The sequence below is a fragment of the Hyperoodon ampullatus genome (assembly GCF_949752795.1).
Source record: "Hyperoodon ampullatus genome assembly, chromosome: 10".
Lineage (NCBI taxonomy): Eukaryota > Metazoa > Chordata > Mammalia > Artiodactyla > Ziphiidae > Hyperoodon > Hyperoodon ampullatus.
This window is the reverse complement of record NC_136923.1, coordinates 92171657-92199437: the sequence shown is the minus strand read 5'-3', so window position 1 is coordinate 92199437 and position 27781 is coordinate 92171657. Positions and strand designations below refer to the sequence as shown.

The 27781-nt window shown below is 40.4% G+C and overlaps 1 protein-coding gene across 1 annotated transcript in view; it reads left to right on the top strand.

Moving 5' to 3' along the window:
* Window positions 1-26425, top strand: part of CAP2 (cyclase associated actin cytoskeleton regulatory protein 2) — a gene marked incomplete at both ends in the record, with an annotated part of 108147 nt that extends 81722 nt beyond the window's left edge. The window contains 6 exons of the mRNA XM_079713036.1: window positions 15611-15791; window positions 16878-17053; window positions 18364-18487; window positions 18584-18666; window positions 23033-23173; window positions 26315-26425. Coding sequence (XP_079569162.1) covers window positions 15611-15791; window positions 16878-17053; window positions 18364-18487; window positions 18584-18666; window positions 23033-23173; window positions 26315-26425 — 816 coding nt within the window. The remainder of the gene's footprint in view (window positions 1-15610; window positions 15792-16877; window positions 17054-18363; window positions 18488-18583; window positions 18667-23032; window positions 23174-26314) is intronic.
* Window positions 26426-27781: the final 1356 nt, after the last annotated feature.

Genomic DNA, 27781 nt, shown 5'->3' with positions numbered 1-27781 from the left:
AACTCATAAACAATTACAGCCAGTATCACAGCGTTATTGCAAAGAAGAGGGAAAAGGCTATTAGAATTATCTGATCAAATAGCTTTAGGGAGGAAAAAAAAAATAAAAATCATTCATTTATTTGCCCACTTATCACAAGTCTGCAAAAAGTATGCAGAAAGGTGGGGTGTTGGCATTCATTGTCACTACAATATTCAGAAGTTTTAAGAAATGCATTCCATCTCAATAGACAAAGTCAAAAAGTTTATGGTGACTTAACATCTCAAGTATTTTGAGTAACCATTGTTTTCTTCTATTTTCAAATTGGATTTTGAGATTTGAGCTCTATGGGGTGTTAGTGACCAACAGCATGCCGCTCTAGACTGAGTTTCCAAGCTCGCGTTGCTCTGAGCAATGCTCTTTCCCTTGAGTTAACTGTTGGAACTGAACTTGCTGTTTCCACCTCCTAGCCTTTGTGTTCAGACTGCAGCTGCGCCAGGCAACTGTTGTGCCCTTCAGTTGTTCCACAAAATGTACATCTTTGAGGCCAGCAATTTTTCAGGACAGTGATTGGAGAGAGGGTCCGTGTGTGTGCACAAGTGTGCTGGCGTCGGTGTGGGTGCGTTTTTGGGGAGGAAGCAGCTGTGGAGTAATCTATCCGGAATTTCTTGTTACATTTACTGTGGTAAATGGAATCTTCTCATTCTGTCAGCTTTTTTTTCACATGACCATGGACTGGAAAGACTCTGTACCAGAAATGACTTGCAGTTTTCAGTTAGTTTAATTATTCGGAACCCTTTTCCATATTAATTTACATAGTTTCCTCAGCCCTGGGTTTCAAGTGCACTTTGTTGAATAAATTGATCTCTTGGCAGGAACCCAATAGAGACACTATTATTTATCATCCCTTGCAGTTGGTCAGATTTGTAATATTCGTTGGCAGTTCCTGCAAATCAGATAACTTAAGCTGAAAGACAGAGGCCTGATCTTTACGCTTACAATGACCGCAATAACTGATCCTTTTTATGAATTGTCCAGATCAGCATTCCAACTTTTATTCTGTTCTCTGTAGATCTGGCCAGGAAAAGGTCATGAAGATAGTTCTATGAATAGGATACAGTGTGGTTGTTTTCTTAACTTTCTGGTGTGAAATTTGTTCACATATTTTTGTCCTTTTATGTGTCTTTCCAAATTAGTTTTGAGAACAGCCAGGGTATAATTATTTGTAGAATAGAATAAAACTACACATGGATGTGTATGAAGTCTTATGTTGTGGTGATGTAATTCTTTCTACTGATAATGTGGACTTTTAAAATCTATACACCAGTTGTCATCCATCCTAACCTCCCCTGAACCTCCAGTAAATGAAATCACTGGGAGTGGTCACAATTATAGACAAGGCGGGGTTTGATTTTTCTCAAAGCAGGACACTCTATGATCACTCCTTTTCCTCCAGGTAGATATTTCTTTTCAGCCTGTTTCTCAATGTAAAGGCCGAATGTCCATTAACAAAGCAAAAGTTTAACAGTTTGCTGGTGATCAAATTAAAACACAGCCAGAGGGTATCCTGACTCATAAATAATGTAGACTCTGTAGCACATGATTAAATATGTATGTCTCGTAAGTTTTCAAGTCTTCTGGCCTCTCTGGTTTCCTCTTGATTTTTACAAGCAAAAACTGTCCTCAATCTTTTATATCAAAATTTTCATTTAGAACTTGTACCAAACCTGTGCCTTAAGTTTATTAATCAAGGTGAATAGGTGAAACCTCAGCTGGTGTGTTGTTTGTCTAGACCACAAGCTCGCTGAATACCTCTATGGGTCTACGGAGAGTGGGTCTCTCCAGTCTACCTGGCCATATCGGTGGTCAGTCTAGTCATCACTCCTGGGTTTTTAGCTCCCTTTGGGGGCTTTGGGTAGCCAGTTCCTTTCGTTCTCCTCTGGAAGAGATCCAGACTGCTCAGAGGGAGTTAGGGGTGTCGTCGTTGACTAACAGAGGAGCTCTAAACACACAGATAATGAAGTTAGGTTGGAAACAGCTCTGAGTTCAGCCTGAAAGAGACTACAGAAATTAAACAAACGTTGCTTAGGCGCCCACCTTCTATGCACCAGCTTCTCAGCAAGGTGCTGAGAATACAAAGATGGGTACGTGACACAGTAGACACAATTCCTGTCCACAGAAACTTACATTCTAGCTGAAGAACATAAAAAGGATACAACGTGATAGAATAGGGTGAATAGCATGCTAGAGGTAAGCAAAAGCACGATGCTTACATAGACCAGGAAGACATGGAAGGAATACCCGATCCTGTAGTACAGTGTGGTTCTTGGGCCAGCAGCAATCTGGAAGCTTGTTAGAAACGCAGAATCTCAAACATCACCCCAGACCTCCTGAATCAGAACCTGCATTTTAACAAGATTTCCCCAGGTGATTTATATGCATATTAAAATTTGAAAAGCACTGCGCTAGTATAGTCATGCAGGACCAAAGGAGTCCAATTTGTGGGAGACTCAAGGAAGACCATTAGTTTTTACTCATTCATTTGTTTAGTAATTCATTTACTTAATAACCATTTATTGGATACCCACCTTGTACAAAGCACACACCAGACATTGTATTAATGCTACAGTTTCTGCCATCAAGCAGCAGGTTTTAATTACAATGCAAAAAAATAAATAACAATACAAGGCCATGTTGGAAAATAAACCTTGCTAATTAGAGTTCTGGGTGGGCAGGAAGGGCAACAAAGGGCTACACTTGATATGAGTCTTGTTTTGTTTTGTTATGGTTTTTGGTTTTGTTTTGTTTTTATTGAAGTGTGGTCGATTTATAATATTATATTAGTTTCAGGTGTACTGATTTGGGTCTTGAAGGACAGTAGGAGTTCCCTAGGCAGACAGTAAAGGAAAGGGCAGTTCTTAGCAGAGAATTCAGCAGAGAATTGGGCACAAAGGACATGAACTAAGTACTTCGAGAGAAAAGCTGTTAGTTTTGCAGAGCTAAACATGGCAAGAGATGAGGCCAGAAAGGCAAATTGGGGCCATATGGTGGAATCCTTATGTGTTATCCTAAGAAGATGGGTCCATATGTGGTGTGCAGGGTTTTTTCCTTCCCCACAGGCTTTTTTTTTTTAATTGAAATAAAGTTGATGTACAATATTATGGTAATTTCAGGTGTATTACATAGTGATTTGACCTTTGCATACATTATGAAATGTTCACCACGGTAAGTCTAGTAACTATCATTTCCTAAAGTTATTACAATATTATTAACCATATTCCTTGTGCTGCATATCACATCCCTGTGGCTTATTTATTTTATAAGTAAGTTTGTATCTCTTAACCCTCTTCACTTATTTTGCCTACCACTATCCCCCTCCCCTCTGGCAACTACCCGTTTTTTTCTCTGTATCTATAAGTCTGTTTCATTTTGTTTTGTATGTTCGTTTGGTTGGTTTTTTAGATTCCACATATAAGTGAGATCATATGGTATTTTTCTTACTCTAACTTATTTCACTTAGCATAATACCCTCTAGATCCAACCATGTTGTCACAAATGGCAAGATTTCATTTTTTTAATATTTATTTATTTATTATTTATTTTGGCTGTGCCGGGTCTTAGTTGTGGCATGCATGTGGGATCTAGTTCCCCGACCAGGGATCGAACCTGGACCCCCTGCCTTGGGAGTGTGGAGTCTTACCCACCGGACCACCAGGGAAGTCCCAAGATTTCATTTTTTATGGCTGAGTAATATTCCATCGTATATACTTGATATCTTCTTCTTACCACATCTTCTTTACCCATTCACCTGTTGATGGACACTTAGGTTGCTTCCATGTAAATAATGGTGCATTGAACATAGGGGTACACCATAGGTTTTTAAGCAGAAAGTTACTCACTATAAATAATGATCTAGTAATTGTTGAGGATAAATGGAAAAGGGAAGAGACTAGAGGCCCTAATACATGTTAGGAGACTTTAGTGGGTGCCAAGGATGAGATAATGAGTATGTGACCTTGAGTGTGACAATGGCAATGGAATGCAAGAGATGAAATGGACACCGAGTTGGAGGACAAAAACAGAGAGAGAAATCAAATCTAAACAAAGTTTCCAATCTGGAAGTCTGGGAGAATAATAGTAACATCAATAAAAATAGGGATATCAACAGGAGGAGCTGGTAGAGAAGCAAGAAAAATATTCACCTGAGTTTTCACCATGTTGCATGTGAGGCACAGGTGAGATGTCCATCTAGATGGGGCGGTGGAGCAGGCAGGTGAAATGCAGGTCTGAAGTTCACTGAAGGGGGAGACCTAGAGATGATAGTTAAACAGAAGAGAAGATAGAAAAAAGAGAATATGATGAAGGCTAAAACCTGGGGGGACACTGTTACTTAAGAATGGAATAAATCAATCAAAGAGACAAAGACAAGAAAGAGGAGGAGACGTAAGAGCCGAGGGTCTCACAGCTCTAGAAACAGTGGGTTGGCTGATCAGCTGTGACGATCTGGGGAGGGTGAGGTTAGAAAAAGGCTGCCAACATCTACCTTATTGACCTTTAGAATGCAATTTCTGAAGGGCTGGAGGTAGATGCAGTTTTACAGAATTATGGAACAAAAAGATTTTGTGTAATGATCTCTTCATTACTTACGGACCAGGTGTCTGACTTGATGGATTATTGCTTATAGCTTCAATTTCTGCCTTTTGAAGTTTGGGGATTATTTGTGGGTTTTATTTTTACCTTTGCTACATCTTCAGTAGAGTAAGTGTAGGTCAGAAATAAATATCTACAATTTCATACACAGTAGTTTAGAGTTAGGTGTACTATGAAGCTGTAAGCAAGCTTTCTATATTTAGGACTATTTTTATTATCTCATAAATACCTTTGAGTTTTATTGCTAGTTGATAAGAATACATAAATGTTTTTAGAGTATTCTCTCTGTAAATCACACAGTAGTGGCTTTTAAAACTGCCTAATTTAATGATGAAGATTATTTTATTTACTAGGACTTTTTTATAACAAAGAACTCAAACTCCCTAAACCTGGAGGCCAGCAAGTTAATAAATGTTCCTAATTTATTTAAACCATCACCTTGAGAATATTTTAATTAAGGTGTGTTCATTTAAAATTCTTTAAGGTGTAGTGTTGAAGGCAGTGGTGTAATTGGGGGTGTCCTGTTGACTACTCTCTCTTCCAACCCCTCTTAGGAAAGTCAGGAGGCTGTGGTTTAAAGGTGCAGGCAGAGGTGCTCCCCAGAGCAGAGCTGGGGGTGCCTGGATAGGAGGAGACTTTGAACTCGGCAGTCAGTCCCAGCCCAGAGGGAGCCACAATGCCCCACCGCCACCCCTCCACCCTGAGTTTTCATTCATCCCTGAGGTGCCACGCCTCTGGGTCCAACCTCTTAACTCCCTGGGGAATGCCTCAAAGCCTCCACTGCCTGAGGCTGGGCCTCCCAGTAATTGCTGCCAGGGCTGTATGGCTTTATCCACCTCCCTGTCCCTCCCCACCTCCAGTGAGCAAGGCAATGGCAATTGAAATTTTGGGCCCATCCTTTTTAGGATACTAAGTGATAGCAAGTCTTCCTTCTTTACAAGTGAATTTTATCTTTTCAAATGGCCAAAAGCCATTGAGACCCTCTTTGGAGAAGGATTAATTCAAGTAATACTCTTTTCAGTCAAAAAGAGCAGAATACAAAGGCATGAGTGATTTCTTGGTATGTGTGTTTTTGTAAACAGGTCTGAAGGCAGTCCTCACAGAAAGTTTTGAATACTGGTAGTTTTTTTAATTAAACAAGTGGGTCGCATCAGAAGCTAATGCTTTGAAAGACAGTACTTACGTGGACCTGTAAGTTCTTGTGTGATTGCTAACAATTCAGTTGCATTTATTTGTTGTAATGGCAATGTTCATGTACCCTCCTCCTGGAATCCCCTTCCTCTTGCTTCCCTGTGTCAAATCTGACTCATCCATCCTTCAAGGTCTATTTCGAATGGTCTTCTCTCCCAGAAGCCTCTCTGACCTCCCTTGCTTATTACCATGCCCTTCCAAGCTGGAAGTTATCCTTTTCCTCCACAGAACCTCTGTAGTACTTCTTAGAATCTGTACTTCTTTTATGATGCTTAACACTTTCTAGCTTATAAAGCAGTTACTTATTCATTTCGGTAACTATTTATGAAGCACCTACCACGTTTCAGGCACTGGGTGCATTACTGGTGACATTAAGATGAATAATGAGTGGCTCTTCAGAGCTCGGGCTCAAGACGTGACCAAACCCAAATTCACAGACAAATAATTACGATATAATGTGAAGTATCATAATAAGGTTGTTCCTCATGAGCCCTTGCAATAGAGAAACAGAAAATTTCCTCTCAGGAGAGTTCCAGAAAACCTACAAAAAGAAGAGAACTTTGAGTTGAGCTTTGAAGGGTATGTAAGAGTTTTCCAGATAGTAAATTGGGGAAGAGCCTTCCAAAAACAAAGGCACAACCTGAGCAGAAGAAACATGAAGGCTAAGAGCCAGTTGCCTGCTGTCAGGGAGAATGGAAGTGTCTTTTCTCTCCTCTGAGGCTGTGAGCTCGTTGAAAGCAGGGTTCTCTCTCATTCTGCATGGGATCTGTAGCAGTGACTGGTACAGGGCCTTAAATACAGACAATGTCCAAACACTTTTGCTAAATTGAACACAGTAATTGGTCATTGCGTTTCTTCACAGTGGAATTTCCAGAGGCTTATTCCACTAACTACAGATTGTGTTCATTGTTTAAGAGCCACGTAAATACTGTTCCTTTATTTCTTATATCAAATGATGGTAATGGAAATGTACAGTGCATTTTCTTACAGGCAATGGCAAATGCCTTCCCTGCACTTGTCCCTTGCCATCTGCATGCCCCTAATTCCCATTTGGTATAAACGCAGGAAATACAAGCTAATATTAGATTAAGTAAAAAGGTTTTCTTAAGAAGGGATGGAGGGAAGGTGCAGGTTGTCTTCTAAAGGTAAAACAAACCCTTCATAGAACATAACATAGAGCTACGTCCAGATTCATTGGTCCAGGTTGCACCCTTGATACACGCTGAGCTCATCACAGACACTTTCCCAGACCTTTCCTGCAAAATTTGGAACTGAAATTGAGGCAAAAGTTACTTTGTCTTTAGTGCACCTCAGCTATAAACCTCAGGAGATGCTGATGCTTCTATTTTTTTATTTTTTCCTAAGTAAATAATGTAAATAATACAGAGCCAAATGTAAATCATCTTTATAACAGCTATCATTTTGCCTCACTCCCCACCTCTGCCGTTTACCAAGTATGGATAATTTAAGAAATACAGTTCTTTCTCTATGATCCTAAAATCCAAAAGCAAAACAGAAACTTTAATTCAGTGATAGTTCAGATCTAGGCTTTGCTGGCCGAATGAAGTCACAGTCCAGATAATTCAAGCCACACATCACTCTTGGTCTTACAACTGTTGGCTATCTATAGTTTGTCCCTTTGATGGGTATATTCTGCTATCTTTAACTCTGGAAATTTTTCCCATGGAAAATTTAATTTTATCTTCCCTTTTTTAATGAGAAATTACATTTTCAAGCTGCCAATGCTGGCAGACAAGAAGAAAAAACAATCTGGGAATCCCAGGTTTGGTCCACAGAGCAATAGCAAAAAAAGGCCAAACCAATCATTAAAGCTACTTATGAAGACAATTTATGCAAAATAGCTGGGTCACTTGAGCAAATTAGATTGTGTTCAACATATTCTCTGGAATCTGCTCTGAGGGCTTGGTCTGCTTTTATCAGACATCTCTGCTTTGGGCATGTAAAACAGGAATCACCACCTATGTTTTTTGAAGGGCCACATCCAGATCTATAAATTAGGAAACAATAAGCATAAAAACACTAAGTTACTGGTTTCCACAAACTGATACAGACTGTGTAAGGTATTCTCAGGCTGTTTTCCAATTTAAAGCTGTTTTTCCTTCTCTGAAGGGACTTTGTTTCTTGTTCTTTCTTCATCTACCGCCATGTTTCACATCTCCAGATTATCAAAGGAATAACATACAGAGACCCCAGGAGGGTGGGGAGAATGGGGATGAGGAAACCATCAGAAGTTATTGGCGAGACCATGAGATTTGGGTTTTTCGTTACCTTTCCTGTTGTACCTCTATCTTGGGCTAAGGGAGTTTGGTGTCTTGCCTCTGAAGAAAAGTGATCAAAATGGGCCTTACAAAAACAAACAAACAAACAACAAAAAAATGGGCCTTACATTTCCTTCATAATTGTGGGACCATCTTTTTATTTTGACGGTATATAAGCACCCTTGGTATTTTTATGGAAACTTGAAATTTGAGTAGTATTCTGTTACCATAGATGAAATAGGAAATATTCCCTAAATTGACTTTTTTTTTTTTTTTTTTTGCGGTACGCGGGCCTCTCACTGTTGTGGTCTCTCCCGTTGCGGAGCACAGGCTCCGGACGTGCAGGCTCAGCAGCCATGGCTCACGGGCCCAGCAGCTCCGCGGCATGTGGGATCTTCCCGGACCGGGGCACGAACCCGTGTCCCCTGCATCGGCAGGCAGACTCGCTACCACTGCGCCACCAGGGAAGCCCCTAAATTGACTTTTTTAAAATTATTAATAAACATATGCTTAAAATATTATATAGCTCTTCATTGTAATATTTTTTAACAATTCTGTTTTCTTGGAAAGGCCCCCAGAAACTTTGTTTTCATTGGCAGAAGTCTAAAAATTATAAGAAGTGATAAAAATAAGAGAACAGAGATTAAAGTCACAAATTCACTTTGGTTTATACTCATGTTGTACAGGATGATTATCTGTTCGTTTATGTGCAATCTTTTTTCTTGAAAATGGTTGTCTGCCAATAAAAGTGTGATATAAATATGAATGTAAAATTTATACGTACTTACAGAAGTTGACAAATTTGGAAATGTATCAATTTCACCAAGTTCTTGATCTAAGTACACCTTTCAGAAAATAGAAACTAGTTTTGATATCTAAAATGTAAACAAACCCTAAACCATGAATTTGTGAAGTATTTTTACTGCTATGAAAACTAGTTTATGTATATAGAAAGTTAGTCTTTAGTTCTGAAACTGTAGTTCCTTCTTTTAATCCCTCCCTCCTTTTGTGGTATGTGAGAGGTTTATCATTATCCTATTTATATGCCATGTTACATTAAGATCATTTGAGATTCTTCATCTTTGGAAAAACTAATAAACAGCATTGGCAAAAGGCTCAGTTGTAAAACACTGTGAAGTCCTATAGTTTTAGCAGGTTAAAGTAATAAGTCTAAGTGTATTTGTGACTGAAATGGCTTTGTGATTTTTAAACGCTTTATTTGTTTATTTATTTATTCATTCATTCATTCATTCATTTATCTCCGGCTGCGTTGGGTCTTTTTTGCTGCATGCAGGCTTTCCGTAGTTGTGGCAAGCAGAGACTACTCTTCGTTGCGGTGCAGTGGCTTCTCTTGTTGTGGAGCATGGACTCTAGGCGTGTGGGCTTCAGTAGTTGTGGCTCGCAGGCTATAGAGCGCAGGCTCAGTAGTTGCGGTGCACGGGCTTAGTTGCTCCGCGGCATGTGGGATCTTCCTGGACCAGGGATCAAACCCGTGTCCCCTGCATTGGCAGGCAGATTCTTAACCACTGTCCCACCAGGGAAGTCCCTAAACACTTTTAAAGTGTGTAATTGGGCACATGTAATGTACCTGGAAAGCATTAAGTGTAAGCCAGGTGTTTAATGGACCAGGGTGTCCCTGAGATGGACAGCAAAAGAGAGAACCTGACCAAGAAACTGAAGACAGCCATCTGTGTGTGTGCATGAAGGGGAATTGAGGAGGTGGCCATAGGGAAAGGATGGGGGGTGGGCAGGAAACCCATAAACAGTGCCACTGCATGTCAGCTGTTTCATTTTGTAGCTTTATCTATGATCTCCACAAATACTTAAAGACGGTGGCTCAAAATATTACTATCACTAAGCTAGTTTTATAGAAGAAACATCATAACAAAAGCTCTGCTGTGAGGGACAGAATCCATCTGTTCCAAGAGACTGTCACAAGGGTGATTTTGATTTTCTTGGTCTCTACCTTTTAAGAAATTGGGAAAAACACACACCAAGATGTAGGTTGCCAGGCCTGTTCTTAAAGTTGGAGATTAATGTTATGTGTATATACATTTCTCCCTCAGTCTCTCCTTATAAGACCTGTGTCCTCTACAGAGCATTCGATGGTGTGGCCCCAGCCTAGGTCATTCTCTGGCTCTCCTGACCCCACTGTCCTGAGGAGAGCTGGCCACACCCTCTGTGCTCCCAGTGTTCCTGTTCACGTGACACACGACACATATCAAACTGCATCTGCAACTACTATTTTGTGCACTCGACACTCCCACTAGATTCTGAGTTTCTTAACAAACAAGACATATGCTTACTTATTCATCATATACCCAGTTCCTTGCAAGGTAGCTCCAGGCAAATGTGGAATGGACAAACGAGCCTACTTATTCTAATTGACTTTCAGTCTATTAAAGAGGTTCTATTTAGACCAAATCATCTGCTACCCCTATTGCTGAATTTGAAAAATCTTAGACTTTAAAAGGTGAAAGTTGAAAATTCCCAAAAAATGTAACTCTTAAACAGAAAATCTTAGATGGAAAACTTTTCTTTGTAGCTGATTTTTTTTTTTTTTTTTGCCTAAACAGCTGTGTTTCACTTTTTTGCTTAATTTTGTCACAAAGACATAAAACCTCCATCTAAAAGTAGTCTATTAGTCTTACTTTCAACAGACCCAACAAAATGGAGAATTGGAGTCCCTTTTGCAGATTATTTAGATCCAAAGCTAGACTGTAGCTGAATTAACTGGATAACTAAGACAGTGGTATGGGCTGTGGGAGATAGAAGTGGTTGTTAATTACATGTGTCAAAACAATGTGGAGATTTGTTTAAGAACTAGAAATAGTTTCCCTTTCAGAATAAAACCTAAATTCCAAAGTTATAAAATGATAGGTAATTATTTCAAGTGACATTTAATGGAAAAAATTCTGATGCACATTAGTACATAAATATATTCCATGTAATACAGTTATAGAATTTTATATATATAGTATATATAACCAAAACATTATGAGCTTTCCACATGCCACATACAATGGTTTCATTATTTCATAGTTACAGTTCATATATTTAAAGGCAGAGGAAGCGGCTGTTCCCAGGACAGTTGAAATTAATTTAGAGAAAGGGATTTGCAGACGTTTTAAAAAGTCTTTGTGCCGCCTCTACCCCGACTCCAAAAAAAAAAAAAGTAAATAATCAAACATCTGCTCTCAAAATTAATCTTAATAGAGCTTTCAAAAGCAGCATTTTTAGGTTTTGTGCTGTGTTCTTACAACATAAGTGAACGCTTGCACCCTAAATATGGCCACTTAAAATCATAAATGGCCTTTTTTTTTTTTAAGTTGGAAACCATTGTTACAGTGGCTTTAATAAAATGTGTTTTTCAGTTGTTTCCAGTTTGGGGTCTAAGATACTTCAGACTCATTTCGTCAGGATAAGGTAGCGTCTTTAAAAAGCATCTGTGTGGGGATCGCTGCTCCTTCACTCAGGTTAAGCCTTTCCCCCTTCGACTTCCTTCATTTCGGCCCTCACCTCACCTTTACTTTCCAGTCTGTGTGACCTTGTGCAAGTCACAGGATATCATAATTCTGTAGGTCCTGAGTTTTTAGAAGTGTAATTCTACACTGTAGAAGTAAAATTGTTACGGTAAAACACACCATAAAAGATTGTTTTATTGGGCTTCCCTGGTGGCGCAGTGGTTGAGAGTCCGCCTACCGATGCAGGGGACATGGGTTCGTGCCCCGGTCTGGGAAGATCCCACATGCTGCGGAGCGGCTGGGCCCATGAGCCATGGCCGCTGAGCCTGCGCGTCTGGAGCCTGTGCTCCGCAACGGGAGAGGCCACAACAGTGAAAGGCCCGCGTACCGCAAAAAAAAAAAAAAAAAAAAAAAGATTGTTTTGTTAAGGGTTCTTTTAGAAGGACCAGAAATACTCAGATAATTTGTAAGGGAACGGCGTCTTTTATTAAGTGTCTTTTATTCTGTATGTGTAGATCTGACCCCATAGCCTGTATTCCAGGAAATGAATGCAGCCTGTAACCTAATTAAAGGTTATCCCCTGTGACTCTCCCAGGACCCTCTCAGGTTCCTGGTGCAGGCTCAGAGACAAAGTTGCCCACTGGAAGTTTCCATCTGTATCCCTACACGGCCTTAACTCACAGTGTGAGCTGGGCCAGATCTGCCCCCTTGCCAGTGCTCCTTTCCCCTCTTAGCTAGTCTTCCCACAGGGCCCATATCCCATTGAGAATAAGAAGCAGCAGATCCCTCAACAGGCAACCGAGGTTGTAGGCTTGATCTGACCCACTACTTCAGTCTAGACAACCTGGTGCATTACCTCTGCCATGAGATTTTTATCTAAGAATAAATCACACCCAGAGACAATGCCCTTAAATCTCCAGTCCCCCCGGTGGGGTGGGGGGCAGGTCCCCATTCCAGAACAAGTTGGACACTAGGCAGGAAACTGAGATTTGGGTGTAAGTACCCCATAACTGGCACCAGTGGGTACTCAGGAAAAGTGAATAAGGCAAGAGTCCAGTTGCTAGAACACGGGCACAGAGTCAGAACAAACTAGCATCGAGGGTGACTTGATGCTGAGATGGCAGTGTCAGTACTCAAGACTTATATCCCCATGGGATCGAGCCTGGCTCCAGAGTTGGCCATAGGAGCCCAGTCAGCTGCTAAGGCATTAGAGGGAGGGGGCAAGGAGTAGTGGAGATAAAAATTAAATTATTACACCGCCTCCCAACACTCCATGTATATTTAAGCCAGAGGCCCAAGAGCAACACTACGTATGTGTAGGGTCACCCATACCTCTGGTTAATTTGACTAGTGACTTTTTTTTTTTTTTTACGTCTGAATACAGCATAAAGGATTTCCCTGAAGAAGACTTTAGAATCAAGCAGATATGTGCTTGAATTATGTCCCTGCCATTTACTGGCCATTTAATATTGGGTCATACTTCCTGACTTCCTGCTTTTTTTTTCTGTGAGAGGGGGATTTCAATCGTAGTAATGTGGTTGTGACGACTAAGATGAATCTCAGCACAAAGCGTGCAGTGGTTGTTCCCAAACTTGTGTCCACATTGGAATCACCTATAGGGAGCTTCAGAAAATGCCCATGTGCCGCCTCCCCCGGGTGTTCCTGCCATGTGGCCTAGGCTTGGGAACTTCTAACAGATCCCCAGATGATTCTGATGTTCGGACAACTTTGGGAACCCCTTGGCATAGAGCCTGTCCTACACCGAGCATTAAGTATCTGTTAGATGAGTGGAAACAACCAGTGCCTGGCGTGTACGAGCTTCTCCAGAATTCTTGGCTCCCTTGCCTTCCCTTCCCCCCGCCCCTCTGTTTCACTGGGGTGCGTGAAGACAGTGTTGGGCTGTGATTCCAGTCGATGCGGCTGCCGCTCATACCAGGCACGTGAGAACGCAGAAAGCTCTGGTCCCCCCTGCCTGCAGGAGGAGAAGAGGGGGTGAAGATAAGTTCATCATAAGGCGCAGCCCATGAGCGCCTGGTAAGGGACTCTCTGAGTTTGCTCTCGAGGACACTGTGTACGGTAAAGCCCCTGAGCACTGCTTGTCAAGTCACCCAGAAACTAGAGCCCAGGTGTGTGCTCTCACTGGGGCCGATGCAGGAATGAGCCAGAACGCACAACGGATAAGCCAATGGCAGAGTTTCAGCTGGTCCTGAGTTCTCCTTTTTTTTTTTGGCTTTTAGAATCAACACTTGTTGCAGTAAATCCTTTGTTTGGTGTTCCTGGGTCAGCCATCTGAATGTATCAGAGTTCCAAGAAGTTGAATATGTGTCTTATTGGTTTCTGTCTTGGAGAGAGCCATTAAAGAATGAGTGCTGAGAGCTAGGGAACCATCTAAGTCATTCTAAGATTTAGAAGCCGGTGTTGTCTCCCCTTTCCACAAAATAGGAGAACTTTAAAGCTGCAGTGTTTCAGATGTGGGAGAGGAGCCTGGCCCTTCGCTGACTATTTGAGTTGTTATGTGCTTGTGAGTAAAAGTAATATGTCGTGGCTCTGAGTGTCTGGAACTGGAATATTGTTTGATGTGCAAAGCTTATATTTTACACTTTATGATTCAGAGCAAATGTTCAAATTTCACCCCAGTAACATAATAGGAAATATTTAAAATGCTAAAAAAAAAAAAATTGGTCAGTCTCAAGAACTGTGCAGTCATTTTCTACTTGACCCAAGAATCCTGATGGGGTCAGGCTGTTTTTCCTTATAAACAAAAAAAAATATCACAAATTATCATTTCAAGGAGATGAGACCTCCAGCCTACTCAGTTTTTAAGATGTGCATTCTCAGTAAGAGAAGAACCTTTTATTTTCTGGGTAATTGTACACTTAATAGGGATTGTATAAGTACTTTGAAAATAGTGTGGAATTTTTATTTTCAACAAAACTACCACAGATTAAAACTTCCTGATATTGACACTTTGTAATACTGCGTTGTTTATGAAAATAAGGATCTGCTGTCTTTGTTAATATTTAGCACTTATGTGATGTTTTACATATCGTATTTGGTATTGAAAATATATAAGCCTCAGGCACATTTTCATCACTCAATTTTTATAGTTTCCATTTTTTTACTTGAATTAACTTCTCATTCTTTATCATAGTCATACAGTTCTACTTCAGGGTTTAAAAGTAAAATGGTACATAACACAAGGTTATTGTATACGTATGCTTCTATCCTACTAGTTTTAAGCTCTGTGACAGCTTCGTCTGTGGGGTCCTCTCAAAACATTGAAACAAATCCCTCTATTGTCTATCACCTTTTACTGACATTTGAATTTGTTAGAACTTCATATTGAAAACAAAGATTGCACTTCACCTAGCAGAGAAGAGAATAAGCATAGGTCTTGCTCAGGCAAAATACAATTTTCTCTAGTTTACTAACAGTCAGCATTAGATGAACCAAACCATCAGAAGCATCCTGGACCCTGATCACCTTCATGTTTGACAAGCATCCAGGTCACATGTGGTCCTCACTTGGCGTTTGGTTTGAGGCATGCATACTTGAAAAATGAGTTGCAGAGAGTTTCAGTATCTCTTTCTTTAGCTGCTCATGAAGCTAACCACTGAATATTTTTCTCTCATTGGTGGTTGTAATTCCCAGTGTCCCCAAAAGAATCCTCTTACTAGTTGGACCACTTTTTTCTTATGATTATCAATTGGCCAAAGCCCAGTTTCATTCATATCCTGAGCTTTGGACATGAACCTGTGAATACGGCTTTGTTTGCCTCTGAGTTGGCAGTGTGAATCTGGCACATGCAGTTTCTAATGACAGGGCTATACAGCTACGTGATGCTCCGTGTTCCCAAGGCAAACCCCCACTTGGTCCCAGGTCTTCCCAAACAGACCCATGATGCACAGATATACCCCTGGGTGCCCTTTGTGAATCTCGAACCCCACTCCCTCATTGACAACAGGTTCTAAGTGATGTTGGCAGAATCCCAGCTCTCAGCAAGGATATCATCTCAATAGAGTGCTTACCATCTTCTCTCTCCCACAGGGTCCAGTAGCATCAACTGCATCAGCGTTGTCTGTCCTCTCCCTTGGGCCTGGCCTTCCTCCACCTCCACCTCCTCCAGGGCCACCTCCACTTTTTGAGAGTGAGGGCAGAAGAGAGGAGTCCTCTCCTTCACGCTCAGCTTTATTTGCACAACTTAACCAAGGGGAAGCAATTACAAAAGGTGAGAAAACCAGACCTTGAGGCTGTCTCCCTCTGGCTTCAGGCACACAGATCCCTCAGAGCCCACGGTAATGGATACATCATTCCATCCCAGTCCCTACTACATGGAGAGCTGTGTGTTCTTCATCTCAAGGTAGATGGGCTCAGTGGGCTGTTGGGTGGATCAGAAAGAACTCAGAGATTCTAGGTTCTAAATGGACTACTGCACTGTATCACCACTTCAGCCCTTGATGCTTCAGCACCAACTACAATCAAGGCATCAAGAACAAGTGAAATAAAAATGACAAATAATAGAACCTCTGTCCTCAGAGGTGTACGGGCTTGTCAGAGAATTATATCATTGAACTACCTTTGTGAATGGTTAATTTTTTTAATCATATACTTAATAAATTCATGTTGCCAAAAACTTTATGCAGATGTATTTTTGCTTTGCATGGGTAATAGGAATTATGGTATTAGTGTTCTTGTGTGCCATGCTGGGAGCTAAGAACCAAAATTTCTAACTATTTCTCTGGCTGCAGCTGGCTGCATTGTCCCCTCATCCGCAAAGGAAGGGAATGGACTCATAACCCTTAAGTCGATTCCATACTCTGACCTATGCTTACTGAAATGCCCTAACTTTTTAGACTGTATCTAGGAAATGATTTAGCTATGACAGAAGTAAATCATGGAATTCTTTCTGGCGAGGGAGTTTGCATTTTGCATAATTTTTATCTATTAGCTTATCTCCTTCAAGAAGAGGTTCCTCAAGGGGAATTTCCTGACAATCCAGTGGTTAGGACTTCAAGCTTCCACTGCAGGGGGCAAGGGTTCAATCCCTGGTCAGGGAACTAAAGTCCTGCAGCCCATGTGGTGGAGCCAAAAAAAAAAAAAAAAAAGAGGTTCCTCAAATTAAAAAATACTTACAGGGCTTCTGTTAACTCTAAACTTATGTAGGTCTCAGCCTCTGCATACTGACCTTGAGAAAACACTCGACTGTTATGAAAATAGCATTACCTGTGCTGTTTACCTCATGTTGATACAAGAAGTTAGGGACATTTCCCTTTGCATAAAATGTAGGAAATGTGTCTATGTGTTACCTTCCCAGGGCTCCGGCATGTTACAGATGACCAGAAGACATACAAGAATCCCAGCCTCCGGGCTCACGGAGGACAAACTCCATCTCCTACCAAAAGCCACACTCCAGGCCCCAAGTCTCCCCAGTCTCATCCTCCTAAGAAACATGCTCCTGTGTTAGAGTTGGAAGGGAAGAAATGGAGAGTGGTGAGTGAAGCCCTTTAACTTGATTTCTGACATACTCCGATGAAAGGAACAACGGCTAAACTGTTTGCCAGTGTCTTAAGGATTTCCCAATGCAATGACAGAGGCAAAAGTCACTAGCTAGACTAGAAACCAGGGCCTTTCTGAATGCTTCCATAAATGTTTTTTGGTCTTCATTATTCTCATGCTTTTTTTTTTTTTTTTTTTTTTTTTTTTGCGGTACGCGGGCCTCTCACTGTTGTGGCCTCTCCCGTTGCGGAGCACAGGCTCCGGACGCGCAGGCTCAGCGGCCATGGCTCATGGGCCCAGCCGCTCCGCGGCATGTGGGATCCTCCCAGACCGGGGCACGAACCCGTGTCCCCTGCATCGGCAGGCGGACTCTCAACCACTGCGCCACCAGGGAAGCCCCTCATGCATTTTTTCTTCAACTTTTTAAAAATTATTTTTAAAATTGTGGTAAAGTACACATAACACGAAATTTACCATCTTAACATTTAAGTGCACAATTCAGTGGCATTAGGTACATTCACAGTGTCGTGCAGCCATCCCCACCTTCCATCCACAGGACTCTTTCCGTCTGGTAAAACTGAAACTGTACCGCTTAAACAGTAATTCCCCATCCCCCCTCACGTCACCCGCCGGGGCAACCACCTTTCTACTTTCTGTCTCTATGAATTTGACTCCTCTTTCTGGAAGCTTTTAATCTGTGCCCCATTCTGATCTACTGTAGGATGTTTCATCCTATTCCACTGACCAAGGTGCTGATATAACCTACTGCGTCACCCACCACTTTCACTGTTGTCAGAGCAGGACAAAGACGCTTTGAATGTGGATGGAAGCTGGTGCCCCCTGCCAGTTCAGGGGCCTTCCCTAAAGATGGAGGAACAAAGTCCCCAGAAAGGTTGTCATGGTCTGAAAGTAAACTGGGACTTAGACCACTGTTGTGACCCTTGCTAGTCTATTTGTCCAACTCCTACTTGCAGATAGTGCTGCAGCATCAAGTCCAGACTCAGCGGCCAGACTCAACCAAAAGCCCTCACATCGCTGCTGCAGTCCCCGCCCACTAGCCAGCGTGCCTGATGCCTGACTGTTCACAGATTGACACCGACCCCCCTTCCAAGCAGCCGTTCCTCTCATTCCCAACATTTCAGTGACAAAGTCAGACCTGCGGTTTGGTCTGTTAAGAAAATGGTTCCTAAAGGAAGAATATATTGAGAAGCTGTAACTGGTGAATGCTCCACAGTAATTTCAGCATGTGGTGGACTTAATTTATGCATCCTTATATTTAATATTTGCATATGTTTTAATTTTAGGAATACCAAGAGGACAGGAATGACCTTGTGATTTCAGAGCCTGAACTGAGACAGGTGGCTTACATTTTCAAATGCAGCAAGTCTACTCTACAGATAAAAGGGAAAATAAATTCCATTACAATTGGTAGGGCAGAATTATGGGTCTGTACCTACTATGATCAGCTTCTTTGTATAAATATTCTGTATGAATTTAGTAGAGTGGTTTTTTTTTTTTCCCTAGACAACTGTAAGAAGTTTGGCCTTGTGTTTGACAATGTGGTGGGCATTGTGGAAGTGATCAACTCCAAGGACATTCAGATGCAGGTAACTGACCCTTTCAGCCATTCCTGGACCCCACTACCTATGGCTTTGCCTAGACATCCCCTCTGTTTACAAGGGGCCCTCCATGTCCACCTGTAAAACTCTTATTCTCTTTCCCTCTAGACACAGCTCTGTCTTCACCTCCTCTCTGAAGCCCTCTCTTACTTCTTGGACAGTGTTAATTCCCCCTTTTCAACCTCTTATAACACATCCTATCTTGCACAGCAATTACTAGTTTACCATTTCTATTTCAAGAACAGCCAATTAATCTGTACAGCTCCAGAAATTTGCACAGTACCTGAACATAGTAGGTGTCCAGTAAATGTTTGATGAATGGGTGATAGGAATGAATCAACTAATGAGTGAACCGAAATATTAAGAGATTCTCCTAGCATAATAGTACCATGCCGAAGAGAATTTATTTCCCTCAGGAAAAATTGATTCTGGGTAAAGTTTTTCTGAAGAGTCAATGAGATTATCAGAAAAACAACTTGGAAAGCAGGATTGCAATTGAATCTGCAAAACAGAAGAAAATCTGCACCATCTTAGCAATATTTATTTAGCCAAATGGGATTTTATAATATGCCAAAAGCTAAATGACTTCTTACTTTGGCCAGCTATAACTACTATCTTTGATTACACCGTTTTCATATTGTTAATCACCCCTTATTATCTGATGTTTCCTGATAATGTTTGTTAAAATTGGCTTCTAGTTTTATAGACTGTTCTCTTTGGTTTTACTAGGCTTTTCACCACTGCCCCTTTTAACTATAGTAGTACATTCAATAGTTGGCACATACATGGAGATGTATTTTAGGACCCTCCATGTGGGAAAAAAATATCTAATCTCTACCACATGCCATATTTAAAAGTAAAGTCTTAATTGTAAAAAGAAATACTTTTAAACTTTGAGAATAAAATACAAAAGAAAATCAGAGTAGGAAAGCAATTAGGGTCAAAAAGCACAAACTATAAAGAAAAGGACAGGTGAATCTAACCACATTAAAATTTATGTGTTCAACAGAAGACATCACATACAAAGCTGAAAGATGAGGCATGGATTGAAGAAAGATACTTGCAATGCAGATAATCAAAAAGGATTTATAACCAGAATTTATAAAGAACTTAACACAAATCAAGAGGAAGACTAACAACTCAGTAGAAAAATGGGCAAAGAATATCAGGGCAATTCAGAGAAGAAAAACTGAAGTATTTGATAAATATATGAACATATGCACAACCTGCCTAATAGAAGAAGAAATGCAGATTAATTAACTATATCTTCTTACACTCATCAGTTTTGAATTCAGGCTGTCCTTACTTTGCAAGGGGCATGTTAGCTGAAACGCATGCGTATCGGAACTGTGCAACTTGAGGACTGCCTGTATATTAAAAAGTCTCATGGTACAAGCGTTATGAGAACCCTGATACATCAGTGTTGGGAGAGTAAACTATTACACTCACTGTGCAGAGCAAATTGGCACCATCTAATAAAGTCAAAGGCAGTCATAGTCTGTAACCAAGCAATTTCCCTCTTAGGTGTGTGCACTAAAGAAGCTCTAGTACAAATGTTGATGAGACATGGAAAAATGTTTGTTGCAGTATTATCCATAATGGCAGTAAAAACAAAAACAATTTAAATGTCCACCAACTGGTAAATGAATAAATAAATCCACCTAATAGAATACTCTACAGAGGTTAAATAAATGAATGAACTACACTTACATGTATAAAAATAGGAAAATCTCAAAAGCAGCCTTGAGTGACAAAGGCATATTATAGAACAATAGGTACTGTATAATGTGTCCCTTTATATAAAGATCAAAAACATGCAAAACAATACGCACATTTTAAATATACTTATGAGGGCTCAAGTTCACCTTGCTCAAGAGACAAACCTGCTGTGAATTGTAAATACAAAATTCAGAAGAGCAGTTACATCTGTGGAGGGAAGGAAGGAGGACAGTGAGATGGTGGATGGTAGAGAGGGGGCTTCAACTGTATTGTAGGATGATCGTCCTAAAAAAAAGGCAAATGAGCCGCAATGTTAAACTCTGATAAAGCTGTTTAACAGACATACATATATTTACATTTTTGTTATATTATTCTTTGTATGCTTCTGTGTTTGAAATATACATTTTTAAGGCTATGGGCCTTAAAATAATCTGGAAGGATAAATCATGGTTATCTGTCCAAGAGGGATAGAAACTTGGCAGTGTGGTTCAGAAACAAGGGAGAGACATTTTACTGAACACTTCAAACTTGTGGATGTTCAAACCAAGTGAATGTCATTACCTATTTAAAATGTTTAATAAACTGTTTTAAAAGGGCCTGAAAAAAAAAAAAAAAAAAGAAAGGGCCTGGACACAATAAAGACAGAACACAGGTTAGTGCAGGCTGCCTGGGGATGAGGACAGAGATTGGCTGTAAATGGGCATGAGGGATATTTGGGGGATGATGGAAATATTCTAAAACTGAATTGAAGTGATGATTGCACAAATTCACTAAATATCATTAAATTGTACACTTAAGGCAGGTGAATTTTATGTTTTCACATTTTACTTCAATAATGCTGTTAAAAAGATTGAAAGGAAGAAAAGGGCACAGAGAAAAGTTCATATGATTTAGTTCAGTAATTCTGTTTTTTGGCAAACTATCCTAGAAAAATAGTACAGATTATGGGAGAGAGGAGACTAAGATATTATGTGGAAATTTTTTTAAATGTATAGAGAAATAAATTTAAGAAAAACAAAAAATAAAGGTACATGTATTAAATGCTAGAGCATTGGCCTGGGCAAGGTCACATATCACCTGTCACTCAACAGGGGAGCTACTTTTTAGTCCAGTTCTCCTGATAAGAAACAATCTCTGTTCTCAAAATGTTTACAGACTACCAGGGAAAAAAGGCATGTACTGTATATAATTTACTCTAAGGAAATATTGACTAAAATTGATGTGGAAATGACAATTCTTATCCTCTCAGGGCTATTTTAAAAGTCTACTGCTTTTTAGATTTTCAGATACATAGATATTTTAGCATTTTATGTGCTAAATGTGCTATCCTCATGTGACCCCACTCTGTCATAAGTGAATCTCCTAAGACACACTGACAATATACTTCTTTCCCTTTGCTTGCCTGGTATTCATACAGTTCTGGTCGCTATGGAAATGCTCTTCATCATTATAAAATAAACCTAGAAATTGCCAAAACATTACTGCTGACACATTCTTGATATATACATATAAGTATTATTTTATTTTATTTATGGCAAAGCCCTGTGCTTACCTGACCTTAAACTACCTCTGCCTTTTTTTTTTTTTTTTTTTTCTTTTGGCAGTGGGGCTCAATTCCAACTTGGTGTCCAGTTTCTGTGGGGAGAGGAGAAAACAGAGAAGTGTGGTGACCTGGCTAGATTCCCCTAAGGAATTCTTTACATCACCTTCACCATCACAGGAGTTGCTCCTTTAATTTGCAACCCAGCCTTTTCTTCAGGGTGAAAGAGGAGATGTTGTTATCACTTCAATTACCATTACAAGAAGGAAAATTATGTAGTTGTAATATGGTCGTTGGGGGAATAGTCTGTGCCTGTAGAGATTTGGGGTGGGGGGGATGTCTGAAAACTGACTGTTAAAAAAGAAATTTAAAACCGATCATAATGTTTATAGCACTTGATATTTGTAACAATACAAAGAACCACCTCCTCTTGTGTATGGTACTATTTACCTATACAGTGAGTAGCCTGAACCAAGTCTCCAGTTTTGGCTCCTGAAATGAATACATTTCAGAATACCTAGACACTCATTATCTCATTTAAGCTTCACATTCAGCCAGTGAGATTTTTATCTAGCAAAGGACTTATGTGAAAAGAATTGTAGTGTTTCTTATTTATTCTTATTTAGATTCAGGAAAAATCTTCTCAATTACAGAATAATTTATTTACTCTTAGATGACAGTATTAGTGCGTGTTTTAATCCCAGTTTCCTAGAGATTTGTCAAAACTAAAATTTTAAGCACATGAAAGCAAATGCATCTTGTTTCTTTTATCATGAAATCAAATATATGTTTCAAATCCACTAACGGGGTTGTGAAACTTTTTCTGAACATTTAGCTGCTGTTTTCAAATTAGTCCCTTTATTTTGTGTCAGGAAAGAGACCCTGAGGTTTGAGAATCCCCTTGTGTGGTCCTTTCATTCTGTCCCCAAATGACACCTACTAATTCACCCTGGAGACTTTGTCATTCAGCCGGCCTCTCCAGCCCTAACCCAGCTATTCCTAACGCTTGGTTAGGCCTGTGGACTGTACTTATTTGGGGACATTGGAATTTCTGTTTATTTGCTTTGGCCCTAGATGTTTTTTCTTCTATTTCAGGTGATGGGGAAAGTGCCAACAATTTCCATTAATAAGACAGAAGGCTGCCACATATACCTCAGTGAAGATGCATTAGACTGTGAGATTGTGAGTGCCAAGTCATCTGAAATGAATATACTTATCCCTCGGGATGGTGATTATGTAAGTACCTTTTAAAAGACTGTAAAGAATTTTTCATTATTAACATTCTTAGAGACTGATTAATCACCTCCCAACCTTTGAGTTTCCTTTGTAGAATAATTCACAGGCAGGAGAGGAATTTAGAGAGTGGCTTTTCACCTATCTGCTCCCCTGTTAGTTTCTTGACTATGCCCCATCCTGGATTTGTGATTCTCAAAGCGTTTTCCTAATAATTACCTTAATGGACTAGCTCTTATCAAATAGTACACCAGGCATCTGAGTTCATATTATTTAGGACTAAATATTTTCCTTTGCTATGGTGGAGGCAAACAGAAAAGAGGGAGAAACGCTTTGGGGGAAAAAAAGGAGGGAAAGGAGGTAATAATAAGTGGACCTATTTGTATAGGTATTCTTATGTCGGTGGTTCTCAAACCCAGTGTAAGAATCAGCTGGGAAGCTTGATGAAAATACCAGCTCCCAAACTTCACACCCAGAGGTTAGATTCAGCAGGCTTGGAGGGGGCCCAGAAATCTGTAGTTTTAATATACCCAGGTGATTCTGGTATTATCAGTCCATCCAGTGACCCTTCTAAGAAACGGTAGCCTAAGCCACCATGTATTTTCTTTGTCTCCTCTCCCCAGCAAAGCAGTTTCTAAAAGAAGCAAGCAGATATTCTCACACATTGAAAAGGAAGTATAAATAAATACATTTTCTGCATCATGCAGTGTGATGGACTTGCTGGTTGTTGCCATTTGAAAGCAAGTTATTGCTTCCTATTAGTTGTTGCTTTTTTTTTTTTTTTTTTTTTTGATGTGGACCCTTTTTAAGGTCTTTACTGAATTTGTTACAATAGTGCTTCTGTTTTACCTTCTGGATTTTTCGCCGAGAGGCATATGGGATCTTAGCTCCCCAACCAGGAATCAAACCCACACCCCCTGCATTGGAAGGCGAAGTCTTAACGCCTGGACCTCCAGGGAAGTCCCTAGTTGTTGCTTCTTGAAAGTAGAGAAGTAAATCCAGAGATCATTCCCTCTGGTTCTAACTGCAAGGAAGCAGTGAACTGGGAAGGATGGGAGAAAACGTAACTTAGGCACACCTATGAAAGAGGACCCCCCATTAGCCTATGGGTCAATCACCAGCCGTCTACACTGCAGTCAGCACTCAGGTTAATCTCCTTAGGCAGACAACTAGATTGCTGCCATGTTCTTTCCCCACCTGCCAGTGAGCACTACCCAGGCACACACCACATATTTCAGTTCAGAATTCATTGTTTAAGTCTAAAAAACAAAACTCCACAAGCATTGGGCCATGCTTCACTAGGTATCTGGACAGCCTAACCCTGAGCTAGAGGAGTATCTCCTCTTGGGCTCTCCACCTAAAAAAAAAATACTGAAGAGCTAAAACCAATACAGAACAGCTTCAGAAGAGGAAAGCTAAAAATTAGGATGATTCCTGGCCTTTGCAGCTGTTTAAGCAGAAGGCTCAGCTTCATGGAAACTGGCTGGAACTGCTAAGAAAAGCAATGGGGGTTTGGACAAGCACTCCAGACTAATTAAACTAGAATCCCTGGATGTGGTATCCAGTCATTTGTATTGGTTAAAACTTCCCGGGTGATTCCAGTGTGGAGCCAAGATTGGGATCCACTGACCTAAAGGATGAGTATAGCTCAGAACCTGAGCTTTTATGCTGAAAACGTAAAGTCTCCCCTCTATAGGTGAATTATCTTGTGCCTTCAGTCCATGGCCCACTTCATGCATTTTCCAACTGGGGGTAGTAGGGAGCAATACAGAGGTCCTGCCACGGGCATTGTAATCTCGAAGTAGATGGTGGGGATGATTCATCCTGAAGGGAATCAGTCTCCCAGAGAAGGTCTGTCATCACATTACTATCATGTCACTCCCAAGAAAGACTGGGAACAGCTGTAGTGCAGTTACCATCAAAGAGGTGCCTCCACTCTGGAGCATTCTCCACCTGGCTTGGTACTTAAGAGTAAACATCAAGCCTGGTTTATTCATCAAGAAGAGCCCCAGAAAGGATGTTAGACAGACAGACAGACAGACAGACAGACAGACAGACAGACACACACACACACACACACACACACACACACACACTAGGTTTCTCAGACTGTGGCTTCTTTGCTTTCTCTTAAGACTATTGCAGATTTCACTCAAGGAGAATTCACCACTCACGATAGAAAGGCCCTTCCCTTTAAAGTAGTTAAATAAACAGCTTCTTCCAAAAGAAACAGCTGGACCCAACATCTAGGAAGATACGTGTTAGTGTGTGTATTCCAGCAGATGTGAAACATCACATCTCATCGACAGATAACAGGCACCAGCTTGTCACACTGTGGTACAAGAAGTCCAGGGCTCAGGGGACCACTCCTCAGCTTCCTTTCCTGCCCTCTCCTGCAGTGACTGGGGAATCACTCTCCGGGGAAAGGAGAGAGCCCAAACTAATTTTATTTGGGCTCTTCTGCATTTTTCTTGTGTGTGTGTGTGTGTGTGTGTGTGTGTGTGTGTGTGTAGGGGTGTGGGTGGAAGGGGGGCATGTATTCCCCAATGGGAAGAGTAGGAAAGCAGGATGAAGGGCAACAAGTTTATATATAACTTGCAGCACATTTTTTTATTTCATCAGAGGGTAGACATAACGCCGGGATAAAGCCCTTATTCAGACTGGGGGCCAGCAGCCTTGGCATCCCCTTGGAACTTGTGGGAAATGCAGATTGTCACCCTCTTTCCCAGATCTACTGAATCAGAGTCTGCCTTTCAGCAAGATCCCCAGTGCATGTTTGAGTTTGGTGCAGAGTCAAGGGTAAAAAGTCTAAGGTTTGAACTTTGGCTGCTCAGAGGCTTGACCTCTCAGGCCTCTGTTTCCTGTAGATGGCATCTCAATAATATCTAGCTCGTAAAGTTCTTGCAGAGATTAACTGAGTTCACGTATATCTGGTGCTTAGCAGAATGCCTGGTTCTTAGTAAGTGCTAGCATCATTGAGGATGCTGGCAGGCAGTCACAGAGCTGACACATGACCGTGCATCGCTCCCTGATGCAGGTTTGGGTTCCATAAAATGTCTTTGTCCATCACATGACACTAATCAGCCTTCCATCTGTTTGCAAAGCCTTGGTTTAAATAACTTTGTTCTTCTGGCCTTTTTCCAGAGAGAATTTCCCGTTCCTGAACAGTTCAAGACAGCATGGGATGGATCCAAGTTGGTCACTGAACCTGCAGAAATTATGGTTTCTGAGAGACCACCGAACCCCCTGACCTGAATCCCCCCCATCAAAAAAACAAACAAATAAAAGCAGCATTAAAGACCTAGAAGTTGCAGTAGCACCTACTGCTTTAGCTTTGGCCTCCAACAATTCTGTGCTATAGAAACAGCATAATTTCTGGCACGCCTTCGTGGGCATTTTGGAATATTTAACGTTTCTTCATGATTTGCCTTTGTGTGTGATTTGAGTTCCACATGATGACTTGTGAGCATTATACATTTAAAGGAAAAAAAAGAGAATTCTGTTCCCCTCATATCATTATCACAGTAGTTAAGAGGTAAAAATACTGCATGACTCACTTTTACACTTATGTTTAATTGCTAGTTGAAAAATAAAACCTTTGAGAATCTAAGATGTACATTTTTATCTTTTAGACAATTTCCATATATTTGGTAGTAGTATGCTCTAAAAAATGTACGATTTTTGTTTTCTTCTTTTTACCACCTTTATCAGCATGAATACACTGTCAGCCTGAATACATATTTCAACACATGTTTTTAAAAAAACATAAGTTCCGTACTAAGAACCACATCCAGTTTCTTGGTCCTTGAAAAGATCTTTATTCTTTGCAGTTACCAAAAACCAAAAGTAAACTAATGATTTATCTTAAATACTTTTCTGCCATGTCACTTGGAGAACTTTTACTTTTCTGAGATTTTTATGCCAAAAGATTGATAGGAAAAAGCAGGGTGTTTTTTGCTCTATAATACCTCACAATTTTGCTCTAGGAACAAGCTCAGTTGTTACTTTCCAATTTTGAACCTGTGAAATATCAGATGCCTTGTAAGTGATGTCTTTAATGTTTTATTATAGACTTTCTTCTTTTCCACTTGCCAGACTCGCTAACCAGTCTCCAAAATGAAAATGAAAAAGCCATAGTTATATTACAACTTCTAAAACCTAAGGAATTGTTTGTTGGCTTGGCTTGCTGCTCCTGTTTTGCAGTGTTGGTAGTACATGCTTTTTCAACGGAAGAGTATAACTCTGATATTCCTTTCTATCTTTTTAGTACATAGTGCTGAAAACCTGCAACTTCTTGGATTACATGTAATGAATTCTCGTATAATGCTTGCAGACCCAATACAAGCATATATATTGTGCCTAGTACAGCCTTTGGAATACATCATTTCCATTTTTTAAATATCTTCTATAACCGTATAGTATTCAAATTACTAATGCTTGTGTACCACAGTTTTGCTAGAAAAGTTTTTGTCCATATGAAGTATGTTGTGGCTTTAGTAAATACCTTTTTTTCAACTGTAAACTTATTCTGAAATAAAGTAAAATTCTAATTGTTTAAATACTGTGATGAATTCAGGGTGTTAAAATTTTTTTCCTCTTTGATTTGCTCCT